The sequence below is a fragment of the Trichosurus vulpecula genome, chromosome 8 (assembly GCF_011100635.1).
Source record: "Trichosurus vulpecula isolate mTriVul1 chromosome 8, mTriVul1.pri, whole genome shotgun sequence".
In the NCBI taxonomy this organism is placed as follows: domain Eukaryota; kingdom Metazoa; phylum Chordata; class Mammalia; order Diprotodontia; family Phalangeridae; genus Trichosurus; species Trichosurus vulpecula.
The window spans coordinates 117486394-117510795 of NC_050580.1; the positions used below are offsets into that span (position 1 = coordinate 117486394).

The window sequence follows — 24402 nt, forward strand, 5'->3', positions numbered from 1 at the left end:
CCACCCCTCCAGAAAATTTGGGGTGGGGAACCAGGTGGGGGGACTCTGCAAGCATTTTATAAACCGGATTGCACTGAAAGAATAGATAATAAAGGCAAAAAACGGCAGCTGAGCCATCTCCAAGCAGCCGCCCTCCCTCCTCTCTCCTCCTGGCCATCTGCCTTGGGTTTTTCTTTGTGTCTGATCTTTTACTACTGAACCGAGTGCAGGAGGAGGAGGAGGAGGAGAAGGAGGGTGCAGCACACACAGGGGAACTATGCCCAGTTCGCTCTTTGCAGACCTGGAGAGGAACGGGAGCGGCGGTGGCGGCGGTGGCGGTGGTGGTGGAGGAGGAGGAGGCGGCGGCGGCGGCGGCGGCGGTGGTGGCGGCGGCGGAGGTGGAGAAACCCTGGATGACCAGAGAGCCTTGCAGATCGCGCTGGATCAGCTCTCGCTCTTGGGGCTGGACAATGACGAGACCGGCTCCCTGTACGACAATGAGCCCCGGAAGAAGAGCGTGAACATGACTGAGTGTGTGCCGGTGCCCAGCTCGGAACATGTCGCGGAGATAGTGGGAAGGCAAGGTGGGTATTTGGAGGAAGTTGGGTGGGCTAAAGAATCATAGAGAGTGGAAGGAATTAAAAGGGGGGTGCTTTCCATGCTGGGCGGACATGTGTGTTGTGATGTGGGGTGTGTGTGTGTGTGTGTATGTATGTGATATGCGACACTAAAAGCTGAAGTGAACTAGCGATGCTATTACGGGCAGTCCCCCCAGACAAAGAAAGTGCAGATGTGGGTTTTCCTGGAGCCTTGCTGCACCAATGCCAAGATGCACTTTCACCCACTAAAATCACAGCCCATCTCGCCCACCTTTCCCCTCCTTCGCCCCGGGAAATTTAATTTAATGGGAAATGCATTCAGGGGGAAAATGTGGTCCCTCCTTTTTGAGAGTGTGGGGGGAGGGGGAGAATCAGGGAGAGGAAGAGAAGTCAGGATTTCTAGAAACCGAAATGGAGCATAGAAGAGGAACAATGGGCACGGGAATCAAGACCATCCGCATTGGGAGGGAGTGATCTTCTTGCAGCCACTCTCCTTTCCCCCTCCAACTGATTTACTCTGAAGGAATGTGTGTTGGGCACTAAGTGTGGATCAGCATTTTTTTCCCCCAGCTGACTTGTATTCGATTTTGCTTTTGAGCCCATGGCAACTGCCGTCTTTTCGGAGGGCTGGGGATCGGATGGGGCTTTTCCTCGAGCTCCAAGCAAACCCGTCCTCCCTGCGAGTGCCCCCGCTCCAGAGTGTATGCATGAGGGAGGAAACGCCAAGTCGCCCCCCATCCCGCCCCGCTTCCCGGGTCTGCAGCCGCTGACCCCCCACCTCCGCGGTTATGCCCGGATAATCGGTGTGTTTCTTTCTCTCTTTCCCTGCATCCCGGCTCCCAGGTTGTAAAATCAAAGCGCTACGGGCAAAGACCAACACTTACATCAAGACCCCGGTTCGCGGGGAGGAGCCTGTCTTTGTTGTGACTGGCAGGAAGGAGGACGTAGCTATGGCCCGGAGGGAGATCATCTCGGCCGCGGAGCATTTCTCCATGATCCGCGCCTCCCGGAATAAAAACACCGCTCTCAATGGCACGGTGCCCGGGCCGCCCAACCTGCCTGGCCAGACCACCATCCAGGTGCGGGTGCCCTACCGCGTGGTGGGGCTGGTGGTGGGACCCAAGGGGGCCACCATCAAGCGGATCCAGCAGCAGACCCACACCTACATCGTCACGCCCAGCCGGGACAAGGAGCCCGTGTTCGAGGTGACCGGCATGCCCGAGAACGTGGACCGGGCTCGGGAGGAGATCGAGGCGCACATCGCCCTGCGCACCGGGGGAATCATCGAGCTCACCGACGAGAACGACTTCCACGCCAATGGCACCGACGTGGGCTTTGACCTGCACCACGGGGGCGGCGGGCCCGGCCCCGGGAGCCTCTGGAGCAAGCCTACTCCCAGTATTACGCCCACCCCGGGTCGCAAGCCCTTCTCCAGCTACCGCAACGACAGCTCCAGCTCTCTGGGCAGCGCCTCCACGGACTCTTACTTTGGCGGGGGGACCGGCGGCAGCACCAGCGCTGCGGCCACCCCACGCCTGACGGACTACAGCCCACCCAGCCCCGCGCTCAGCTTCGCCCACAACGGGAACAATAACAACGGCAACGGCTATGTGTACCCCGGAGGAGAGGCGGCCCCCTCCCCGGACTGCTGCGCGGAGCTGCCAGGCTTCGATCCGGCGCCAGCCCCGCCGCCTGGGGCCCAACTCATCTGGTCCCAGTTCGAGCGGTCCCCCGGCGGGGGCCCAGCGGCTCCGGTGTCCTCCTCCTGCTCCTCTTCCTCCGCGTCCTCGTCCGCCTCGTCCTCCTCCGTGGTCTTCCCTGGGGGCGGCGGGGGCGCGTCCCCCAATGCCAACCTGGGGCTGCTGGTGCACCGTCGGCTGCACCCCGGCGTCAGCTGCCCCCGCCTGTCCCCTCCCCTGCACGGCGTGGGGGGCGAGCACCATCTGGCGCGCCGGGTGCGCAGCGACCCCGGCGGCGGGGGCCTGGGGTACCCCGCTTACGCCAACGGGCTGGGCGCTCACCTGCCCGGCCTCCCGCCGTCGGACTCGTCTGCCTCGTCTTCCTCGTCCAGCTCCTCGTCCAGCTCCTCGTCCTCCTCCTCGGGACTGCGGCGCAAGGGCAGCCGCGATTGCTCCATCTGCTTTGAGAGCGAGGTGATAGCGGCTCTGGTGCCCTGTGGGCACAACCTTTTCTGCATGGAGTGTGCCAACCGCATCTGCGAGAAGAGCGAGCCCGAGTGCCCAGTCTGCCACACCGCAGTTACTCAGGCCATTCGTATATTTTCATAAAGGCAAACACACCCACACACACTCTCCTCTGCCCCTGCAAACACACCCTCTTTTCTCTACCAACCTTACACACTCCCGAGATCCAAGATGAGCTTTTAAAGCTGTAGTATCTGCACATTTTTTTTTAATTTAAAAAATTTTTTTAAGGGACTTGCCAGGATATTTGCATCAAGTGTACTGTAGCCTGGGGAAATCTCTATACCATCTAAAATGCATGCTATAAAAATAATAGAAGCAAGGACATTCTATTAGTAATTGTTTTTACACTGTACTTTAAAGTAGGAAGCCTCCAAAAGAATATCTCCCAAAGTTTTTTTCTTTCTTTAAAGTAGGAAAAGTGAATAATAATAATGATAATAATGCCTATATCATGTGTGGACTTTGAGTAAGTATGTCCCTCTTGCTGGTGAGTCCCCTAGAAATGCTTATTCCAGAAATACAGTGGATACTTTTGGAATGTTCTTGAAAGGCAAGGAATGCCTGTGAAACCATGATACTGCAGCTTTATTAAACTTAAAGAAACTGTAACATATCTCTTATATATATTAAAAAAACGTTTAAAGGTTTTAAAAGAGAAATTGCATTAATACAGATTGAAGTATTTTATTCTTTTTTGACTTGAAAAATTATATTTCATATTGCAAAGATGTTTACAAGTATTTTAATTTAAGTTCAGTGAACTTTTTTGTAGCTGGGTTAAATCTTTTTATTTTAGTATGGCCTTATGGCAAAGAACACTGTATTATTTTAATATCACACAATTGTGACAGAATTACAAACCATAAAATGTGTAATGCTTTGAACAGTATTCTGTTGGGATGGAGATTTTATAGGTTCAGAAAAATCTTTTAAATCTACTTCACCCAGCATATTTTCTATTCAGTGATATAAGACATATTTTATTCTATATTATTACAAAAAATGGAAATGTTTAAACATGTCAAAAGGAACCGTTGACGCTTTCTAACATTTGTATAAATAGAATTCAGTGGAAGTTACAAAAATTCTGTTGCACCACTAGTTTTAGTATTTCTATTTTAATACATTTGTTTACCACTTGTTTATGTATATGTAGGTGATGTTACTTGAGCTTAAATGTACTTTACTGAGCAAAGTTTAAAAAACAAAGTATATTTTATTTTATGATAAAGGGCCTTTAACCTCATGGTCAAATACTAATATTATATTTGCTGAGACAAGATTTGAAATTGTATCAAGAGTTTTATTTTTCTGACATTTAAAGTTCTACATAATAAAGGTAAAACTTAAGTAATGGTGCTACTTCATTTTTTAAGTATTTCTATATAAATAAAGTAAAATATTACAGAATATGAGTCTCTTGTGGTGATTTGACTCTTTTTTTTTTAAGAACCAGGGAGTGTAATATTCTAGAGGGAACTGTCCCTCTCCTACTTTTAAGTGTTTGATGTAGGCTAAACAGCAGGTAAGTTAAAAATACATTGACTTTAATTGTATAATTTATGCACTTAATAGAAGTAATGAACTTGAGAGGTAAGAGTTATATTTGGCACGGTGTAGCCCTGCCTTTAGGTAAAGGTGTTTTCTCTGAAATGTGCATGGCAGCTGGTCTTAACTTTAAGAGTGGTTTCTTTGTGATAAGTAGAGATGATCAGTCTTATTGCCTTAATACAGACAGGGAGGGGCTCTCATTTAATCTTGATAAATTATGAAGCTTGTTTCCTGATAGGTGTCTGGTTGAGGGGCAGGCTAATTGGCTTTGACAGGCCTGGGGTGTTAACTGTTTGTTGTTTTAGGGAGTTTTTGTTTGCTTTTTGACTGTGTACACCTGCAGGCTGGGCTGGATGGCTTTTGGTTTGGCGCTGAGTGTTTCTGTGCCTGACATCAGCAATGCCTCGAGAATTGTGTTGTTCTTAGGATTCTCTAGATTGTTGAAATGCTCTTTGAGCTGCTACCCGGGAGAAAAGGAAACCCAAACACAGGCTTTTCTTCTAATGAAGGGTGGATAACGTGGAGTATCTCCACAGGGAAGTCCAAAAATAGAGATAGACTATATTCTACCTGTTTCTCCTTCCCCCTTTATCAGAGGTCCCTTAAGCCAGGAATGGCCAGTTCAAATCTCTGCAGTAACTGTCTTTGTGTGGCCGTCCCCATTGTTTGGCTTGTCTGCTTTTTATGACACTGTGATGGATAAGGTTCTTGTAGATGCTAGTCAGTAAGGGTGAGAAAATTATGTTAAAAAAGAAGAACCCGGCCAATACTGGCAAGTTTTAACTTTTTGCTTAAATACAGAAAAGCTTTCTGACATTACCTAACATGTCCTTTTAACTTAAGGTACCTTTTAACATATACTTCCTCTTGTGGTTCATGGTGTTCCAAGAATAAGTTCTTGCCCCTCATTTAGCTGTTTTTAATTGCTTTGGCCACGACCAAGATCCCTTTTTGTATAATCAGCTTTCCCTACTGGTGTACTTTTTATCATTTTAAGAAAAGGGCTCTCAATAACAAAAAAAAAAATTCATGAGTGCTGATTGAGTTTCTATAGGCTTCCCTTAGGATTTTTGTGGTAGGTGTTTTTAAGGCTATTTTAGAGGGTGAGAAAAAGGTTTGATTTGGAGACATCCGTCAGACTGTCCAGTGAATCATATTTCTGGAGAATGAGGGCCCTCTCTTTACTTACTCAGAGTGTTGAGATGGATCATCCCCATTTGGTAGAAGGCATCCAGAGGATGGCTTTTGTCCCATATCCCAAGGGTGTGCACGAGCTGGTAGCAGGGGGCTGTGGAAGGAAGGAAGCAGCTTCTCAGTATCAGGCTTGGCAGTAACAAGAGATTGTGTCTGCAGCAATTCCCCAACCCATTTCCCACTGCTGGAGGCTGTCTCTGCAGCAAAATACCTTGAAAACAGTCCTTCCTTCATATGTGTGTGTCTGTGTGTGTATGTCTGTGTGTCTGTGTGAGTGTGTCTAAGTAAACAAAGAAAATACCGTTTTCACAGCTGGGGGTGGGGTGGGGAGCAGGCTAAGGAGGATTTGAATTAAACCCCTACTCTGACTCTTGCAGGATGTCTCACTTAAATACATAGGCATGCTAACTGTACCTGCCTTACTGCATGCTTCTATTCTTGGAACATCTCTGGGACCTTCTAACTTTTGTGGTTAGGAATATTGGAAGGGAAGGAACCAAGAGGTAATATCCTCAATGTAGAAGAGAACAGATCTACAAAGGAAGCATTTTCTTTCTAACCAAACAATTGTAAGTAGATAATATAGACTTGCCGTACAGTTGATTTCTGTAGTGCTAGGGTAATTCCTGGTTCAAAATTGAAAAGGAGGTCAGTCTCCCTTCCCACTCCCCCCTCCCCAACGCTCCTTTCTGTGCCTTTCTCTTTTTTACCCCTTAAGAGGCAACTAGGTTGTTCCTTGGATAAGAGTTCTGGATTTAGGACTGAGTTGGAATCTTACTTTGGGGCATTTATTGTTGTGTGACAAGTCACTTAACTACTTAACCTCACTTTCCTCATCTGTAACATGGGGCGGGGATAATAATAGCCTATACCTCTGAAGGATATAGCGGAAGATATGCACAGTGCTTTGCAAACCTTAAAGGGCCATACAAAGACTAGCTGTTATGATTAGTGGTCTCTCCACGATTCTTCCCTCCACCTTACCTGGACTGACAATCGTAGACCTAGAGCCTCAGAGACCATGTAGTGTGACCCCCTTATTTTACAGGTGAGGAAATTGAGGCCCCAGGGAAGGTTACAGGTAGCATCACAGGTGAGATTTGAGCTGCACGGCAACTCTTTCCACTGTTTGCCCCCTTTGGCTTTGAATCCTGCAGTCTTTCTAGACTGCCTCTTCTATATTTATACTCCACTTATCAGTCTCCCCCCTCTAATCAATTTAAGTCAACCAATACTAGTAGCACCTATTGTGTACAGAGCCTTGTGTGTTGAGGATAAGAAAATGAAAAATTGCCCAACCCTGGTGGAAAGGAGTCCTGAGAAAAGTGAATTCTAACAAGGTTGTGGATGAAATGCCAGAAATTCCTTCAGTGAGCCCTTAGAAGGAGGCTGCCTCCTTATGAAGAACACAGATTTTTAGGTGTGGAACACAAATACTTAGAAGCACCAATGATTCTAAAACAAGGTGGCAAGTGATGGGTCAAAGGAAAGATGATGACAAAATGTTTTAGGAAAACCTGAGAGATCCTTTTCATTTGTGGGGGAGAAGATCTGGGAAGACCTCAAAGAGAAGGTATCACCTAAGTTGAACTCTGAAGGTAGAAGATTTCATTGGATTGCAGGTATATGGGAGCCCTGGGAAACAGACATCTAGGAGTTCACTTTGGCTGGAATATAGTAGGTGAGGAGCATTGAGGGGTGCTCTTGGAGAATCTGATATCATAGGAGCATTGCATTTGGAGCTAGACCTTAGCAATAATCTCGGACTAGACTCCGTCAGTGTCCAAAGAAATGTAGTCACTGACCCAGTGTTGATATCTATGAGTTAGTAACAGGTCTGGGATTTGACCCACACCCTATCAGTCAGTTGCACAGTGGTGGGAATTTTAGTCCTTTTTTTTCGTTCCCCCAGAGATTAGTCTAAATCTCTACACGTGGATTAGAAAGCCAGTTATCTCCTGCTGAAGGAACTTCTTGCATTTTATCCATATAGTGGCCAGAATTTGTTTTCTTCAGTGCTCTTTTCAGGCTGGCCAGCCAATTATCTTTGGTACCCTGTCTTTTGTTGTTACTATTATCCCACTAGGTGGCTTCCCCATCCCCACCTGCCCTTCGTGCCCAGTCTCTGCAACTCCCTTCCTAATTAAAAACTGCTCTCAAGACAATATTGAATTCTATTCTCATCACATTTTAATAGGAATTAAAGCCTAAAGCAAAAGGGAATGTCAGTGGAATTTGAATCTTCAACCAGCAGGTGGGGGTTTGGGAGTGGGGGCAGGAAAGAGCCATTTTGAAGGAAGTAGTTCTTCCTTGTACCCCTGAAATATCACCCCTTTGTAGGCAATTGTCTGCCCACCACAAGGCCTGTGCTGCTTTCTGTTAATTGTGAAACAAGAGGTGTTAAGGGTTTTTCCTTAAAGGAGGCAGTAAAAGCATCCTGAAACATTCAAATGTTTGCTTCAGACAAAACTCACAGGAGGGAATAAAAGAAAAATTGAAGACTTTATTCCTATTTCTCTAAACTTAACTAGATTTAATATAAAACATCTAGTTATGGGTAGATATATATGTTAATTTTTTTCCTGTCAAGGGTAATTAGTATGAAAAACTGAGGAGTCTACAACTGTTAGGGAAACTGTTGTTTGTATCAATACTATCAAAGAACACCTCGAAGTGGAGAGAGTTACTTTTCAGTTCACGCTCGAAATTGGATCAAATGACACATTTTTTAGTGTCACTTCCTCATTCCCCCATTGGTGATGATGAAGTGACTTTTAGTGGCCTTTTTGGACCCCATTTTAAGATAATTTCTGGACTGATTTAGTTTGGGCCTAAAAGACAACAAAATAATTACTTGGAATATGAATGGTCATTTATCTGACCTATGCAACATCTGAGGGCAAACAGAATTGAACAGTCAATGTGGTTTGATTGAAGACTTCCTTTTCTCTTAATTGATTTTTGGTGGAACAACTAGAAAAGAATTACCAATTCAGTTTAACTCAATAAGTGTTTATTAAGGACTTGCTATGTGCTAGGTACTGGTCTAGACCCTGGGGATACATATAAAAATGAAAATCAGTTTCTGCCCTCAAGGAACTTAAATTCTACCATGGGAAGGAGTGGGGGTGGGAAATATAGCTTATATTCAGATAAGTGGAGGAAAGATAATTTGAGAAGGGAGTGAGCACTGACAACTAGGCAGGTGAGAAAAGTTTTCCCTTAGGAACATGGTACATGAATTGAACCTTCAAGAGGATAGAAGTTCCAAGAGGTAGAGATGAGGAGGAAGAACATCCTAGAGCTAAAAGACAGTCTGCGAAAAAATCATGGAAGTAGGAAAATAGAATGCTATTTACAGGGAAGAGCAAGTAGGGCAATCTGGCTGGGTCTCCTATCCGAGGGAGAGTCAAAAGAAATCAATCGGGAAGGATGAGTTGGAGTCAGGTGTCAAAATGCTTTAGGGGTTACAGAGAGGAGCTTATATTTAATCCTAGAGGCAGTTAGGAGCCACTGGAGCTTTTTGACAGGGAAATGATATGGTCAGACTTGTGCCTTAGGAATATCACTTGGCAACTGTTTGGAGGATAGACTGGAGAGGGGAGAGACTTGAGGCAGAGACTCAGGAGGCTATTTGAATGGTCTCATGAAAGGTAATGAAGGTCTGACCTAGGACGGTAGCCATGTGAGTGGAGAGAAGGGTATGAGTGACAGAAATATGTGTGTGTGTGTGTGTGTGTGTGTGTGTGTGTAATCTCTGAGATTTATCAAGCAATTAAACATAAGAGAAGTCAAGGGTGACTCCAGTTTCCTGAACCTGGGTGACTGGAAGGGTCCTAAGACCACAAGTTCATAGATTTAGGAAAAAAAAAAGAAAAAGAAAAGGAAAGGAAAAAAGGGCCTTAGAGGCCATCTACTTCAAGCCACTCATTTTACAACTGAGGTCCATAGAGGCAGTCTTGCTGAAGGTCACACAGATAGTGACAGAAGGAAGATAGAACTTATATCTTTTTTAGTTGTTGCTGTAACAGAATAGGGAGTTTTTGAGGAAAGGCAGGTTTAAGGAGAACAATAATGAGTTTTGTTTTGGATATTTTGAATTTGATCTCCCTATGTGAAATCCAGGAGATGTCCAATGGTCCGATGGTAATTTGAGGCAGGAGCTCGGGAGAAAGATGAGGGCTTGATAGAGAGATTTGGTTGTCATCTGCATGGAGGTATAATTGAACCCATAAGAGCTGATAAGATCATTGAAAGAGATGATGTAGACAAAGAAAGGAGGGTCTAGGATAGAGCCCTGTGAGACATTCGTGGCTGTCTGAAGGGACAGGGATGTTGATCTGGCAAAGGAGAATAAGAAATAGGAAGATAGGAGAGCAATGTTGCAGTATCAAAAGCTGCGGAGCTTGAAACAATCATGAAGATGGAGGAGAGAACACCAGATTTAGCAGTTAGGAGAATGATGGCAGACTTGGAGAGAGTAGTTTCACGTAAAAAGATGCCAGAATTTTAGAATTCTGCGGCCAAAGCCAGATTTTAAAGGGTCTAGAAGTGAATTGGTAGGTAGGAAATAGAGGTAATGAGTGTAGATCTATAGTGTCAAATTCAAGTAGAAACAGGGACCACCAAACAAATTTATTGTAGAGGCAGTTAGATGGCTCAGTGGATAGAGTCCTGGGCCTGGAGTCAGGGAGACCTGAGTTCAAATGTGGCCTCAGAAGCTTACTGACTGAGCCACCCTGGGCAAGTTACTTAACCTCCATTTGCCTTAATCCGATGGAAATGTCAAATCATTCCAGGATCTTTGCCAAGAAAACCCCATGGATAGTATGATCCACAGGCTCATGAAGAGTCAGGCATGACTGAACAACAAGACAAATCATAGGTAAGGATCCTTGCATGCTACATATTGCCTTGGAAAACCACATATTAACGTTATCTATGTTCTGTTGTATTTTCCTTTATTTTGTTAAATATTTCCCAATTACATTTTAATATGTTTGGAATACTGGGGAGTACCGTGAGTGTTTGACACCTCTAGTGTAGATGATAAGGTGACTTTCAAGGAGTTTGACCATAAAAGAAGAATGAATATTGAATACTAGCTCATGGGGATGGAATTATACGTAGATAGTGGGCTCCCATACGATGGAAGTCTGATTTCCACTCACTCTAGTTCTCTAATTCTGATTCTCACTTGGGTACAAATGTTCACTATAGCTGTGATTGAAACTATAAGGGTAATGATGAAACACTACTGCATGGTAGTGTCACTGAAAGTTCCGATAAAGCGTCTCAACTTCAGTTTGTATGGGGGTGTGAGTGTGTGTGTGTGTGCGCGGGCGCGTTAAAAACCAGGGCTCTAGAGCAGGACTTCTTAAACTTTTTCCACTCCCAACCCCCCTCCCCTTTTTTTTTGGAAGGGGAAAGGCAGGGCAATTGAGGTTAAGTGACTTGCCCAGGGTCACACAGCCAGTAAGTGTGTCAATCCCAACCCCTTTTGCAACCCCTTTTCTCATTTTTTGGCAGTGTTCATTAGCATCGCATGGCCTAAGGGCATGCACGGTGCAAAGTGTGCATGCTTTGTATTCAGAAGCAAGGCTGCGGTGAAGTTGTCTATGGATGCAACATAGGCAAGGGCTACCAGAAACACCTTGCATTCATTACATGTTTGATTTTGAATTAATTTTTGGTCACTGCAAGTTCAGGGGTCTTGACCCACTGTTTAAGAAGCAGGGCTCCAAGAGATAGGTCAATACTACCACACAGCCTTCTAATCAGTCAGTCAACAAGCGTGTATAATTAAGCTGTTGCAATACCGTAGGTACTGTGCTTAGCACTGGGGATACAAAGAAAGGTCAAAACATGATCCCTGACCACATTAGAATGAGGAAGACAACATGAAAATAACTAGTTATATACAAAATGCGTACAGTACAAGTGGAAAGTAATCTGAGAGAGGAGGCAGCAGCAGTAGCAGCAGCAGGGAAGACTAGGAAAAGCTTCCTGCAGAAGGCAGGATTTCAGCTGAGTCTTGAAGGAAGTCAAGAAGTGTAGGTGAGGAGGGAGAGCATTCCAGGCCTGGGGGACAGCCCATGCAAAAGTTGGAAGATGAAGAATCCTATGTGAGGAACAGCAAAAAGGCCGGTACAGCTGAATTAGAGAGTGAGTAGAAGAAGACTGGAAATAAACTAGGCCAGGTCACATAAATGCCCAGCAGAAGACTCGATATTTTATCCCAGAGAATAGACAGTCACCAGAATTTACTGACTAGGGCGAGTGACAGTCAGACCTGTTTTAGGAAAATCACGTTGATTACTGAGTAGATAGAGGATGGATGGGTATGGAAAATTATGAGGCAAACACCAATTAGGACAAGAAAGGAGGAATGAGGGATTGCTTAACTTTCTCACAACCCTGAATTCTTACAGGAGTACTGCATAGATCATTGGGTAGGTAGTTGCTGTTGCTTGTCCTTAGTTCTTGAAGAGGACCATGATATCAGGAAAGAGATGTCATGACTTGCAAGTGAATTGGATTTAAGTGAGGGAGGACTGTGCAAAGTCACAGCCTCACTCTCTCCTCTGGAGCCATCTGAGCCCAGTGGCAAGATATAAATCAGGATGCCTGGAGATAGCCCCAGATGCAGTGGGAGGCCTTGGCCTTTTTGAGCTAAGGTTTTTCCCATATCTCAGTTTGCTTTAGGCAAACTGCTCATTCAGTGATTAAAGTTAGTTAAAAATGAGGTGAAGAATGGCCTCTTCTATCTAGTAAAAAAAAAAACCAAAATCAAATCAATCTAGGAGAGGAAAACTCTTGGGGTTTCTGGCCAAAACAGAAACAAATGCAATTTACACTCTGAGCCATCAGGAACCAAACAGTGACTACTAAGTGGGGCTTGTGCTGGGGCCTTTTTTTTAGCCAATCAATGAGAGGCAGAGTGATTTGGGTTTAAGGCATGGTCCATAAAAAAGAAATCTAGTCTGTAAACCCCAAGATATCTTGCTAGGTTTCAGCAATCAAAATTTATATTCCTTTGGGCAGGGTACCCACAGGAAAGGGTATGATTCCCTATGTGGACAGAGAGAGAGGAGAGAAGGAAGGGAGAAAAGGAAGGAAGGAAGGAAAGAAGGAAGGAAGGAAAGAAGAAAGAAAGGAGGGAAGGAAGGAAGGAAGGAAGCAAAGAAGAGAGGAAGGAAGGAGCTGCATTGACTAACTGGAACTGGCCAATTGGGTCCCCAGTGGGGCAAGTGCTACTACTCACAGATTGTTGTTTGTCCTTCGTTCTCAAAGAGGACCATGATATCGGGAAGGTGATGTAATGACTTGTAAGTAAATTGGATTTAAGTAAGGGAGGGCTGTGCAAAGTCCCCTCTGGAGCCATCTCAGGTAGATAGAGGACCTACCTAAAAGGAAGAGAGTTAGGTTCATTATTTACAGGGTTGGGCATGAGTCTTTTGCCACTTTTTCCAGGCTAAATAAAAAGCTGCTCTATATTGGTATTTTGTTAACTGAAGTAGTATTTGCATGGGAATCGAGGGCCTTTTTTTTTTGGTAGAAGTTTAGATGTGAGCCAAATTCTGATGTTCCCAGGGAAAAGCCTTGGTGGGGCAAAATGAGTCATTGAAAAGATTTGTCAGAGATCCTCAAAATGAACACGGTCTCTGCGACCCAGAACTGCTTTTCCATTGTGATATAGACCACAGTTGGGAAGAAACTAAGTTTATTTGCCTTAAGAAGAAATTTACTTTTTAAATTTAGTGGCAAGAGCAGTGAAGAGGTCATTTAAAAGGAGGGAGATACACATGGATGGCACTGATAAGTTAAAACTGCACCAAGACAAACCTTTCAGACTAGATAAAAATTTTTTTTTTCTGGGTCAAGTAGTGACTGCCATAGTCCTTTGCATGTGATAAACACTCAATAAATATTTGTCGAATGAATAAATGAACTTTCAAAAGTTTATGACTATATTAAGTACACAAACTATAATAATACTAATTAAAATAGTATCTGCTTACATTTCTATTTTCCAAAGCATTTCCTTTTGACATAGTGTCTTGTTTGGTCCCTGCAATAATTCTAGGAGATGGGCAAGTCACTTTTGGTAAGATAGGAATAACAAACTTACCCCACTTTAAATGGGCATGAAAAGGCAATGGATAAAGTTGAGACTAGAACCTAGGTTTGCTAATTTGTCCCTTTTCTCACTAGATCCCATTATGTGCAGATAGATAGTAAACTCTGCATTGATTTCTGCTCGCCTGTAAGGTTATTAATTGGTTTTACTCAATATATGATTAGCTCGGCATTATTGTAAACAAATGAATTTTCATATTTTCTAATAATTAAAATATGAAAAAATATACTTTCCATTAAAATTACATTGCATATCATTTAATCTTTCTTTTGGTGATTTAGAAGGCACTTATGGATCATCAAGATACTATTATGAACTATTAAAGCTTAGAATTGCACTGAGACTTTTGGAATGCCCTGCATATGTTACCTGTGACCCAGGACTATTACTTTGGACTTACACAGCCATGTTCATTCCGGAAGCTTTTCAATTGTCATCTATCTTTGGCTTATCCTGTGACCTTCCTAGGTATACACATATAATACCGCATATATACATATGTTAACACATATATACATATATATTAACATAAAATAATTAATATTTATGTTAATAAATATATACTATTTGATAAAATAAGTATTATCAGTTATTTGGAGCATTAATTATTATTGTTCATAATTGACAAAAAATCAAATTTCTAGTTCATTTTTAGACTCTGTATGGAAGAGAATGTGGCTGTGTTAGATCCTTCCAGTATGGAAAAACACTTAGTGTTGCTAGAACATCAAGTGACCTTTCCTTTGAGTGAGCCCTACATTCCAGGGATTTATATAATTACCTTCAAATTTAAAATACTACTCTATTTGAGGTTTTCCTATTTGGGGAAAGTGCTCAGGGCAACTTTTCTTTAAGCTGAGTTCCTTCTTTTTAAAGACACATAGTTCTCCACAGTTATGGATTAAGAGTCCCAGAAAAAGGGGGGAAAACTTAGATCTGATAGAAAGTTGACCCTCCCCTCCTCTTGACTGCTATCACCCACATAATTCACAGCACTATTGCTCTTATCATGGCTCTGTTTCTCTCTGTTCCTTGGCTCCAATGACTATTTGCTGATCTTTCATGGGTACTCCTTTGATGGAGCAGTGATCTTTTCCCTTCTCTGGGGGCCAGGTTTACTCTGTGTGAAGTCCATGTTTCCTCTGCTTTTATCTCTAGGAGCTCTCCTTTTAAAGACTAAGTCCAAAGACTGGAATCTAGTGTGAATTTGTTTTTTTTTTTCACCCCTGCGAGGTTAAGTGACTTGTCCAGGGTCCCACAGCTAATTAACTGTCTGAGGCCGGTTTTTGAACTCAAGTTCTCCTGACTCCAGGGCTGGTGCTCTATCCACTGTGCCATCTAGCTTCCCCCTTGAGTGTGAATTTCATCAGCAATTTTATGTCAATAGGGCAACAAGTGATTTTGAACTTGGTGTTAATCCATAATACTCATACATATAACCATATCCAAGGAGACACCTTTAATGATAGAATAAAGGCAGCATTGTTTGACTTTGCTAACCTTGCTAAGAGTTAGCCATTATTATAGACTTGTCTTGGGGGAACCTCTATAACTTGGAACATCAGTTATCATTGTTCAGAACTTCCCTAAAAATCAACTTCCTAGGTTTTTTTTTTAAGAAGGGATATGGCTTTTTGTCACTCAATAGGGTTGAATTTTCAAAGTATGGTTCCCCAGAGACATATCTTAGGAATTATTGATACAATTTGGATAGCTGCCACTAGGTAAGGAGAGGTGTCTGTCTAGGATAGTTTGACATATTAATGGTATGGATAAATGAGACAGATGCAATGTATCAAGTGAGCATTAAAAAAAAAAATCCGAAGTTAACCCATAGTAGTTTGAAAGTATAAATATTGGTAAAACTATAAAATAAAAGTACAAAATATGAGATATAAAATATGGAGTAAGATTTAAAGAAATACGACCAGATAAGCACCAATTAGTACCTTCTCTTTATTCTCAATTATTACCAATCATTGTTTATCCAAACCTCTAGTGATCTAAGTTTCAAATTTACTCTGATTTTTTTCTTAGGGTCAAGAGAAGCCTCTAGGCTTTGCTCATTTTGCATACTGCCAAGCTTGGCAAGACCGGTTAAAAAGCATCTTTACTTAGTTTGGCTAACTACCTAACTTAAACAGGCCCTCAGGTGTTTTTGTCCCTTTGCTGTTGTGTGTTCAGGAAAATTGCACTTAGCTAAGCAACCCCTCTCCCTCCCTCCCTCTTTTCCTCTCCCCCCTCCTTTTCTCTCCCTTTCTTCCTTCCTTCCTTCCTTCCTTCCTTCCTTCCTTCCTTCCTTCCTTCCTTGCTTCCTTCCTTCCTGCCTTCCTTCCTGCCTTCCTTCCTTCCTTCCTTCCTTCCTTCCTTCCTTCCTTCCTTCCTTCCTTCCTTCCTTCCCAGCTCTTGGCAGTTTATGTGTCACTGTAACTATGCCTTATTTCATGATCAGGACAATTTTCCCAATTACTTAAGCCACAAAGCTCCTTTTCTCCCTCTATTGATGCTGAGTTTGCATTGAATACTTCTGTAACTAAACTCTGATTTCAAATTTTCTTTTTCAGTGGCAGACTGTTTCTTAAAGGGGCTATGCCTCTCCTCCCACCCTCATCTGCTTTCTGACTATTTCAAATCCATTTGAATGAAGACATCTGATTTAAAACAGTTATCAAGGGGTTTCCTCAAAGGGATTTGACTACTATTGACAAAATGTGTCTTCTTTAAGGACGGGATTTGTACGCACTTGGTTGATTATAATCTGAAAACTTTGAGGTCCCCCATCAGTATGGTTGTTCTCTTTCCAATAGGTTGTTATGTCCCTTGATTTTTTTGGACAAATCATTTTGGACTTTCAGATAATATCCTGTGTTTAAGATGATGTCCTGTTGGACAGCTCTGGCTTGCTGTTAATTTTGAGAGAGAACAATTAATTGGACATTGCTTACAAACAAAAATACTGCCAAACAGTATTATCTTCTGCTTAGAGAAATTAATTGCACAATTAAAGGTGAGTCTGAGAAGTATCACCATTAGATATGACATTTTTCTTGAAAAAAACTGCAAGACACAATAGAGAAAAAACTTTTCACTTTCTTGTCTGAGCCATCAAACTAGGAAGTGGCGTTTACTTTTGAACATGCATGGGTGTAGTGATATACACATGCTCCTAGGATGATGGAGAAGAATTATTTTTGAGTATGTAGAAAATCCCTAAAATGTAAGATCAAAATTATTCATATCTGTCTTCTTCCTTCTTGTAGTAGACAGGACAACTGGAAGGACTTTTAAAAAAATGTAGTCTTAAAATATGGGCCATGATGATATAAAATCTGATGTTTCCCAAGGGCCAGACCAAGATCTTTAGCTTAGTTTGGTTCATGGAAAAGAGTAGATCATCCTTGCATCTAATCTTCTCCAGGAGAATGAAGATGCTACAGAATCTATAGCAATACTTATCAGATTTCTGGTCTATGCTACTTCCAAGCTAGAAAGATGACATTTTGTAGTAAAAAGAGTGCCAAAGTTGGCTATAAAGAAGGGATGAGAAGACATTTCTTTTGTAGAGGTTTGGGCAACAGGTATGGAATATTGCATATAAGATCAGATTTTTTAATGTGTTGATTGGTTTTGCTGATTTTTGGATCTTCCTTCTTTTTTGGAATTCTTTGTTATGAATTATTGTATGTGAATGCAGTGGAAAATTATTATGTTTTAAGAAATGATGATGGGTATGGTTTCAGAGATACTCGGAATGGATGCAGAGTGAAGAGAGCAGACCAAGAGAATAATTTACACAGTAACAGCAATATTGTAAAGACATACAACTTTGAAAGACTTCTGATCAGCATAATGACTAGCCATGATTCCAGAGGAATCAATTGTGTGTCAGGAGGTGGATAGGTAGCATGACTCAAGATGCAGAATGAGACCACTGTTTCGGACATGGGCAATGATAGAATTTGTTTTGCTTAATATCTGTCACAAGTACTCTGTTTTCCCAGTGGGGAGAGATGGAAGAAGAGAAATTCAATTCTTGTTAATGAAAAAATTAAATTTTTAAAAAAGAGCACTGAATTTTAAACCAAGAGACCTCAGATCTAGGCTCAATCGTGTCACTAGCTATGGGAACATATTATCATCTCTCTATGGATCAGTTTTTTAATATGAAAATCCTGAAACTACACTATATGATCCTTAGGGTCCCTTCCTGCTCTAAAGTTCTAAGATTATTTCCCAAGAAATAGTAGATGATAGTCAGGGCCAAGAAATAGTAGTAGTTAGTGCCAGCCTTAGCTCAAATTGTAAATTGGGTAAATACTGGATTTCAGAAGGACTGGTCTTTATGGCTTGTTCTCTTTCTCTTCCCTTCCTTCCTTTTCTCTTCCTATGTTTCTTCTCCAACCCTTTTATCCCACCCCCCCACCCCATTCCCTATATCCCCATGCTTTTCTCCTTCCCCATGTCATAAACCACTCTGAGGAAAGGGTAAGGCAAAGAAACAGGTAGAGTCCAATCCCTACTCTAAGAAAGGAATGGGAAAGCATTAAGTGCTTACTATGTTCTAAACACTGGGTAGTGATAGGAATACAAATAGAAAAGCAAGACAGACTCTGATCTCAAGGAGTTTACGTTCTGATTGGTTGAGACAACACATAAAGGAAGATACAGTTTCATGGCAGATGGGAGGGTCAGGTGGTTCTTAAGGTTTGGCAGACAATGTAGTAGAACAGATGTCAAGCTCTGATCACCTTGGGGAACAATGGCAGGGCAGATGGTCCTGAGCCAATGATCATTGGGAAGAGGGTACTAGGTCCAAGCATTGGAGTGGAGTGGGACTCTGGGTTGCCTCAAAAAGAGGTAGAGATTGGAGGGTTAGCATCTTGCCAAGAATAAACATCCATAGCCTGGTGGGAATTTGGTGATGGGGACTGGGATGGTAGCTGATGGTGGTATTGTCAAGTCATCTATTGGTGGGTTGGGGTAGGGGATAGAGAAGCTTTCTGGCTATCCTTTAGGACCTCCATGGCTGGCGCAGGCCACATGTTTCACTTGTAGCCCTTGAAGTAAGCAAGAAAAAAATGGCAATTAAGAATTATACTCTTGCCAAGAAAAGTGATAGTACGTCCTGTGGTAGTATATAAGTGGTATTATAATACAGAAACAAGACTGATTTAACATGAGAATAATGTAACCCGAAGCTCAAAGCCCTCTTGCATGGTTCTCTTCACTGATGAGAAGATGACATTTTGCTCTGTGTCTGTATGAGGGCTGGAGTTGTCGAGAATTTGAGAGAGGAGAGGTATTGGTTTTTTGGGGTCCAGCTTTAAATGAGAAGATACCTGGTTCCGTATTCTCTTTAGAGAGATGTCCATGAAGTGAGATAAAGACTCTGGGAAGAAGTCAAAGTGTAGAAGGGAGCTAGCATTTCAATTACATCCCTATCTTGAATTTGTTTCACTAGAAACTTCAGGGAATTTCCCCTTGCATGAGATTTTGGATTTTCTCTTTATTAGTTGAGCTGAGTTATTTCAATTCCAGTGGGAGAGCTCATTCATTCTGTGTATTATCTGGTACATTCTTACCTCTTCTGATTTCTTGCCATCAGCTCGGTTAAACTGGTTTATTTGCTTTTCACTACGTATGGTTTTTGTGTAACTGGCATTTGTTTGGAAGGGAGTCCCAAATTGAATATTTAGCCACTACACAATTTGATACATAGCAAAGGGCACTCCTTTGTTCTTAAGGGATCAGGAGCACAGCTTGAATTAAGAAATTTTTCCCCATAGACTAACAATATTTAGGGGGATGGATGTGAATCTAGCCTAGTACTCTTTATCTGCAGAGAGTAGAATGGCTAGCTTTTGGCCCCAACCTCCCACTTCTCCTCCTGAAGGAATTAAAGTCTCCCTTGTAGAAGGATGGGTGGAAGAGACTCTAGAGATATCTTTATGCCTTCCTGCAAGTCATATATAGACAGACTCATGTGGATGCACATAACCTACATGGACAACAACAACCACCACCAACAACAGTACACACACACACACACACACACACACAAACACACAAATCCTACAAATAATAAGGGAATGATGACAAATGTAAATACTTGAGTTCTATTCAAGAGACCTGAGTTCTAAGAGCCTGACTTTTGCCACTAACTGTTTAAACTTAGTCATGCTAATCTGTAAAATTAGGGTGGTAGAGCTGATATCTAGGGTACTTTTCATCTCTTAACAGTACAATTTCATAGGTCTAATAAATGAATTAAGCATTAATTATAGTTTGAAAAAAATGTTCCTTTTGAAACAAAAAAGTTCCTTTAAGACAAAGTAATGATGTTCCAATTGTGGAATTTCAGGATTTAATCAGCTAAGTTGAAGATGAATTCTTCGTGGCCAGTGAAAACTTTCTCCTGAAATGACAACTTATCAATTACTGTGCTCTCTGCTCATTTATTGTATTAACCCTAGTGATGGCTGTGTGGTTTGTCCTTGGTTCTTGTAGAGGACCATGACACCAGGAAGATGATGCCATGACTTGCAAGTGAATTGGATTTGAGTAAGGGAGGACTGGGAAAAGTTACCAGCCTCACTTTCGCCTCCAGAGCTATCTGGTCCAGTGGCCAGATATAGATCAAGGTAACTGGACAGGTGGCCCAGTCTCTAGCAATGGACCATATGAATGAAAGAAAAGAAGTTCATAAAGCATTTACTACGTGCCCAGTGCTTGGCTGGATGCTAGGGATATGAAAACAAAAGTGAAACTGTTTCTGCTGTCAAGGAGCTTACATTCTAATAGGGAGATTGGTAGTGAAGGGAGGGCAATTTTGGTCTGGAAAGTTGCAAGGATGGTGAATAAAGCTATAGGGAATGCTATGACACATCCATTCCACAGTAGTGGCAGTATTAATACGATTATGTTTCCAAATTTAGAAATTGGAGAGATGGTGGGAGTTCAGGCTAGGCATGTGGCAGCACGATGGGCAGGAGTCTGGTGAGAAGATGGTGGGAGAGTTAAGTACTACTTATGTACCTTGCTGGGCTGGAGGAAAGTGCAATTGTCCCATTATAATTGTCCCAGGACTCTGCTTGGTAGAACGGATGCAGATAGGTGGGGTTAGTAGAGGCAAAGCCTGTATTGGCTTTATGAGGGTTCATAGGCTGAGGATGTCAGAGCTATAGAGGTCCTTAGAAATTATCTAGGACACTACTTGTACAAAAATATGTATAGCAGCTCTTTTTGGGGTGGCTAAGAATTGGAAACTGAGGAGATGCCCATCAATTGAGTTGTGCTATATGATTGTAATGGAATATTATTGTGCTATAAGAAATGCAAGTGGGATGATTGCAGAGAAACCTGGAAAGACTTACATGAACTGCTACAGAGTGAAACGAGCAAAATCAGGAGAACATTGTTTATAGTAACAGTAACATTGTGTGATGAACAACTGTGAATGATATTCTCATCAATACAATTATCTGAGACAATCCCAAAGGGCTCGTGTTGAAAAATGCTATCTACCTCCAGAGAAAGAATTGATGGCATTGGAATACAGATTGGAGAATACTATTTTCACTTTCTTTTTTTTAGTTTACATTTTCTTCCACAAAATCACTAATATGGAATTGTTTTACATGATTGCTAATGTATAACCTATATCAGATTGCATACCATCTTAGTGAGGAGGGAAGGGCAGAATTTGGAACACAAAATTTTAAGAAAACCTGAATATTACAAATTGTTTTTACAAATAAAGTAAAATAATAATATTATTAAGAAATTATCTAGTTCAACTATCTTATTTTGCAGTGGAAAACCTGCTATCTTAAAAATCCAGTGATTTTCCCAAGTTAGTAAGCTGTAGTTGTTCATTAATCAGTGTTGGACTACCCCAGAAGGCTCTTGGACCTTTTCCTCATGGTCAGTTGGTGCAACCGACCTTTTTTTTTTTCATTTTTCTAGTAGTTGTGGGGAGGGGCCATGTTGCCACTCAGAAATCTTGCTTAGTGGTCCAGCATCACAGGCCTTCCTCTGAGGATATTTTTTTTGTGGTTACTCCTCTTTAGGGTAGGCTTACCTCCATCACTGTAGCCTGAGCTGTGAATACTCAGGCTACTTCAACTCCCATCCTATTGTCCAACCATCAAGACAAAATCTTGAACAGAGTAGAATATTCTGGATGATTAAAGGTATATCTTCCCTTCTTCCTTTCTGTGTCTAGAAGAGTGTACAATTAGTATATGAAGATGAGAATGGAGCACTTAATGTTCCATAAGGACCAAAAATGGATAGTAGGCCACTGAGTTTTTTTAAAAAAATTCTTGAGGTTCTCCAAGCGATCTCACTTAAAACCACTGAAATATCGATGCATTCTCATAGTCACTTCCGACATCGGCAATTTTAAATAATTCCCTCTCTGAGCCCCAAGGGATGAGACTCTGAATAATTTAGTATAATTTCATGTGTTGCTTCTTCATATTGATTTATAATATAGAATTAGATATATCACATATCCATCTGTTCATTCATTCATTTATTTATTCGTTTATTCATCTATCCATTTAACCATCTGTTCATCTATCCATAGCTTCAGCTGTATCCATAGGATATAGAATCAAGATTAATAATAAGATATGAATGAATATTAGGGTAAATATGTCCACTCTTGACCAATGCTGACTATGTTGAGCTTTGTATCGGAGTATTGATTCGCATGATGAAGTCCATAAAGGAAGCTGGAGGTCATCTACTATGATGAATATCTATGGATCTAGACTGCTAAAATTCCTATTGCTGAAGCAAGATAAGATTTGTGCTAATATTTGGGGTAGTCTATGTTTACTATTTAATGTGAGTGCTTTGTCATTGGAATCACTTTTTTTCTCTACTGAAGTTCACATTTGAATTGATATGACGTAGTAAAAATTTTACATGCATGGAAATGAGACAATATGAACAAGAGAGGGGATGAGTGCATTCAATTAATTAAAATTTGAATGTGTACTTATCCTTTCATTTTTCTTTTTATTAGTATTTTATTTTTTCCAATTACATGTAAAGATAAGTTTTAACATTTGTCTAAAAAAATTATTTTGAGTTCCCAATTTTTCTCCCTCCCTCCCTTTGGCTCTCCCTAAAATGGTAAGCAATAGGTTATGTATGTACAATCATGTAAAACATATTTCCATATTAGGCATGTTGTTTTCCATTTTTCCTTGCAGCACCTTCAAATTTGTCTCAGTTTAGTGGCTCAATTGGTTGAATGATGATAATAATAATTTACCTGGAGCTTTGCAGCTTAGAAAGTACTTTCTCATACACAGATCTCACTCGATTGTTATAACAACCTTGTGAGTGAGGCAAAGCAAATATTACTGTTTCCATCTTACATAGGAAGAAACTGAAGCTTAAGAAGTTTCCTTCTTTGTCGTTGTATCCCAATGCTTGCTGCATGGAAGGCATTTAATAAATGTTATTTGCATTTAATTGAATTCCCTGACTTGCCTAATGTTACCCAACCTGGAAAGGGCAAATTTAGTTCTCTGATTCCAAGTTGAGAACTCTTTCCATTAGGCCAGGCTATCTTTCATAATTAGAAATTATCATTAGCAATAGGAATAAGAAGAAAATATTCATTGCCAGTAAAATGGTAAGCAGGTTTTAAAAATCTGAACTGAATATAAAATTATAGTTTCAGAGTTAGGAGGGATTGGGATTAGGATTGTATCAATATCTTTCTAAGTCATAGGCCATCTTTTTTTTCTCAGTAATTTCTGGACATGAACATTGGTGGCCCAAGAAATGGGTCATTGAGGAGATGAATTTTAAGGGGCTTGAAATAGGTGAGTTAAATTCCTTGCTTGGTGGAAAATAGAAAGTGGTTTCATGTACATTGGGAACCCCCTAAAGAGTGTACAGAAGAAGGCAAGAGAAAAGGAGGCAAGAAGAGGGATGTTTGTTCTGAATGGAGTACAGAACAGAGAATTTAACCATCTGGAGTCACTTGGGAATAAGTCACTTTAGAGAGCAGCATTTCTGCAGTAGTTTAGGGTTTGCTCCTTTAAAGATGAAAACTTTGACCATATGGTATAATATAAAGGTTCCACTTCTTAGAGTCAGAAGACCTGCCTAGCCCTGACATTTACCTAGTTAAGTCACTTATTCTTTGTGTCACAGTTTCTTCATTTGTAAAATGAGTACGACGATTGCTATAATACCTGCTTAACAAGGTTGTTGTGAGAGCTATCCATAATTGGAACTATGGATAAAGATGCCCAAAGAAACCCTGGTTGATTTCCTAGGGACAGCAAGTTTTTAACTGGGGGAGAATATAAGAGTGGAAGTCAGGCCCTGACCAACTGATTTTCCCAGACAGAATGTAATCCCAAATGATGAGGGATTAGTGTATCAACCAGATATTAATGACTTTCCTTTTATGAAGTGTGAACACTCTTCTCTAATGAAACTGGTTGGGTGACTTGGGATTGGGTGGCTAAAAATTGGCCATACTCCTAGAAAATCCCTAAAAAATTGAGTTCCCTAGCCCTGGAACCATCTTAGGTAGGAGTTGCCAATTGAGGAAGCATCAAGCTCCTATGATGGAGAAGGAAATCTCTATTTCTCTGTCTCTCTTTCTGTCTGTCTGTCTGTGCTCTGCTCCCTGCTTCTCCCTCTTCCCCTAAAGGCCATGGTGCTTTGAATGAAGCTATTCAACCAATAGGAGACATGC

General features: G+C 41.6%; 1 protein-coding gene across 2 annotated transcripts; it reads left to right on the plus strand.

Annotated features, from left to right (window-relative positions):
* The first annotated feature begins 256 nt into the window (after nucleotides 1–256).
* Nucleotides 257–3007, plus strand: MEX3B (mex-3 RNA binding family member B). Of its 2 annotated transcripts, XM_036736993.1 has the most exons (3): nucleotides 257–323; nucleotides 378–563; nucleotides 1422–3007. In XM_036736993.1, exons 1-3 carry the CDS (start codon nucleotides 257–259, stop codon nucleotides 2864–2866), a joined length of 1698 nt encoding a protein of 565 aa, XP_036592888.1. In that variant the 3' UTR covers nucleotides 2867–3007. The 2 variants fall into 2 exon arrangements, with proteins under 2 accessions (XP_036592888.1, XP_036592887.1); XM_036736992.1 differs by having other exon boundaries at nucleotides 257–563.
* Nucleotides 3008–24402: the final 21395 nt, after the last annotated feature.

Bases quoted from the DNA above. Each gene is read 5' to 3' on its own strand.
- MEX3B (XM_036736992.1), top strand. From the start codon at position 257: ATGCCCAGTTCGCTCTTTGCAGACCTGGAGAGGAACGGGAGCGGCGGT. The intron at 564-1,421 runs GTGGGTATTTGG...CCCGGCTCCCAG, and splicing joins GGAGATAGTGGGAAGGCAAG to GTTGTAAAATCAAAGCGCTA.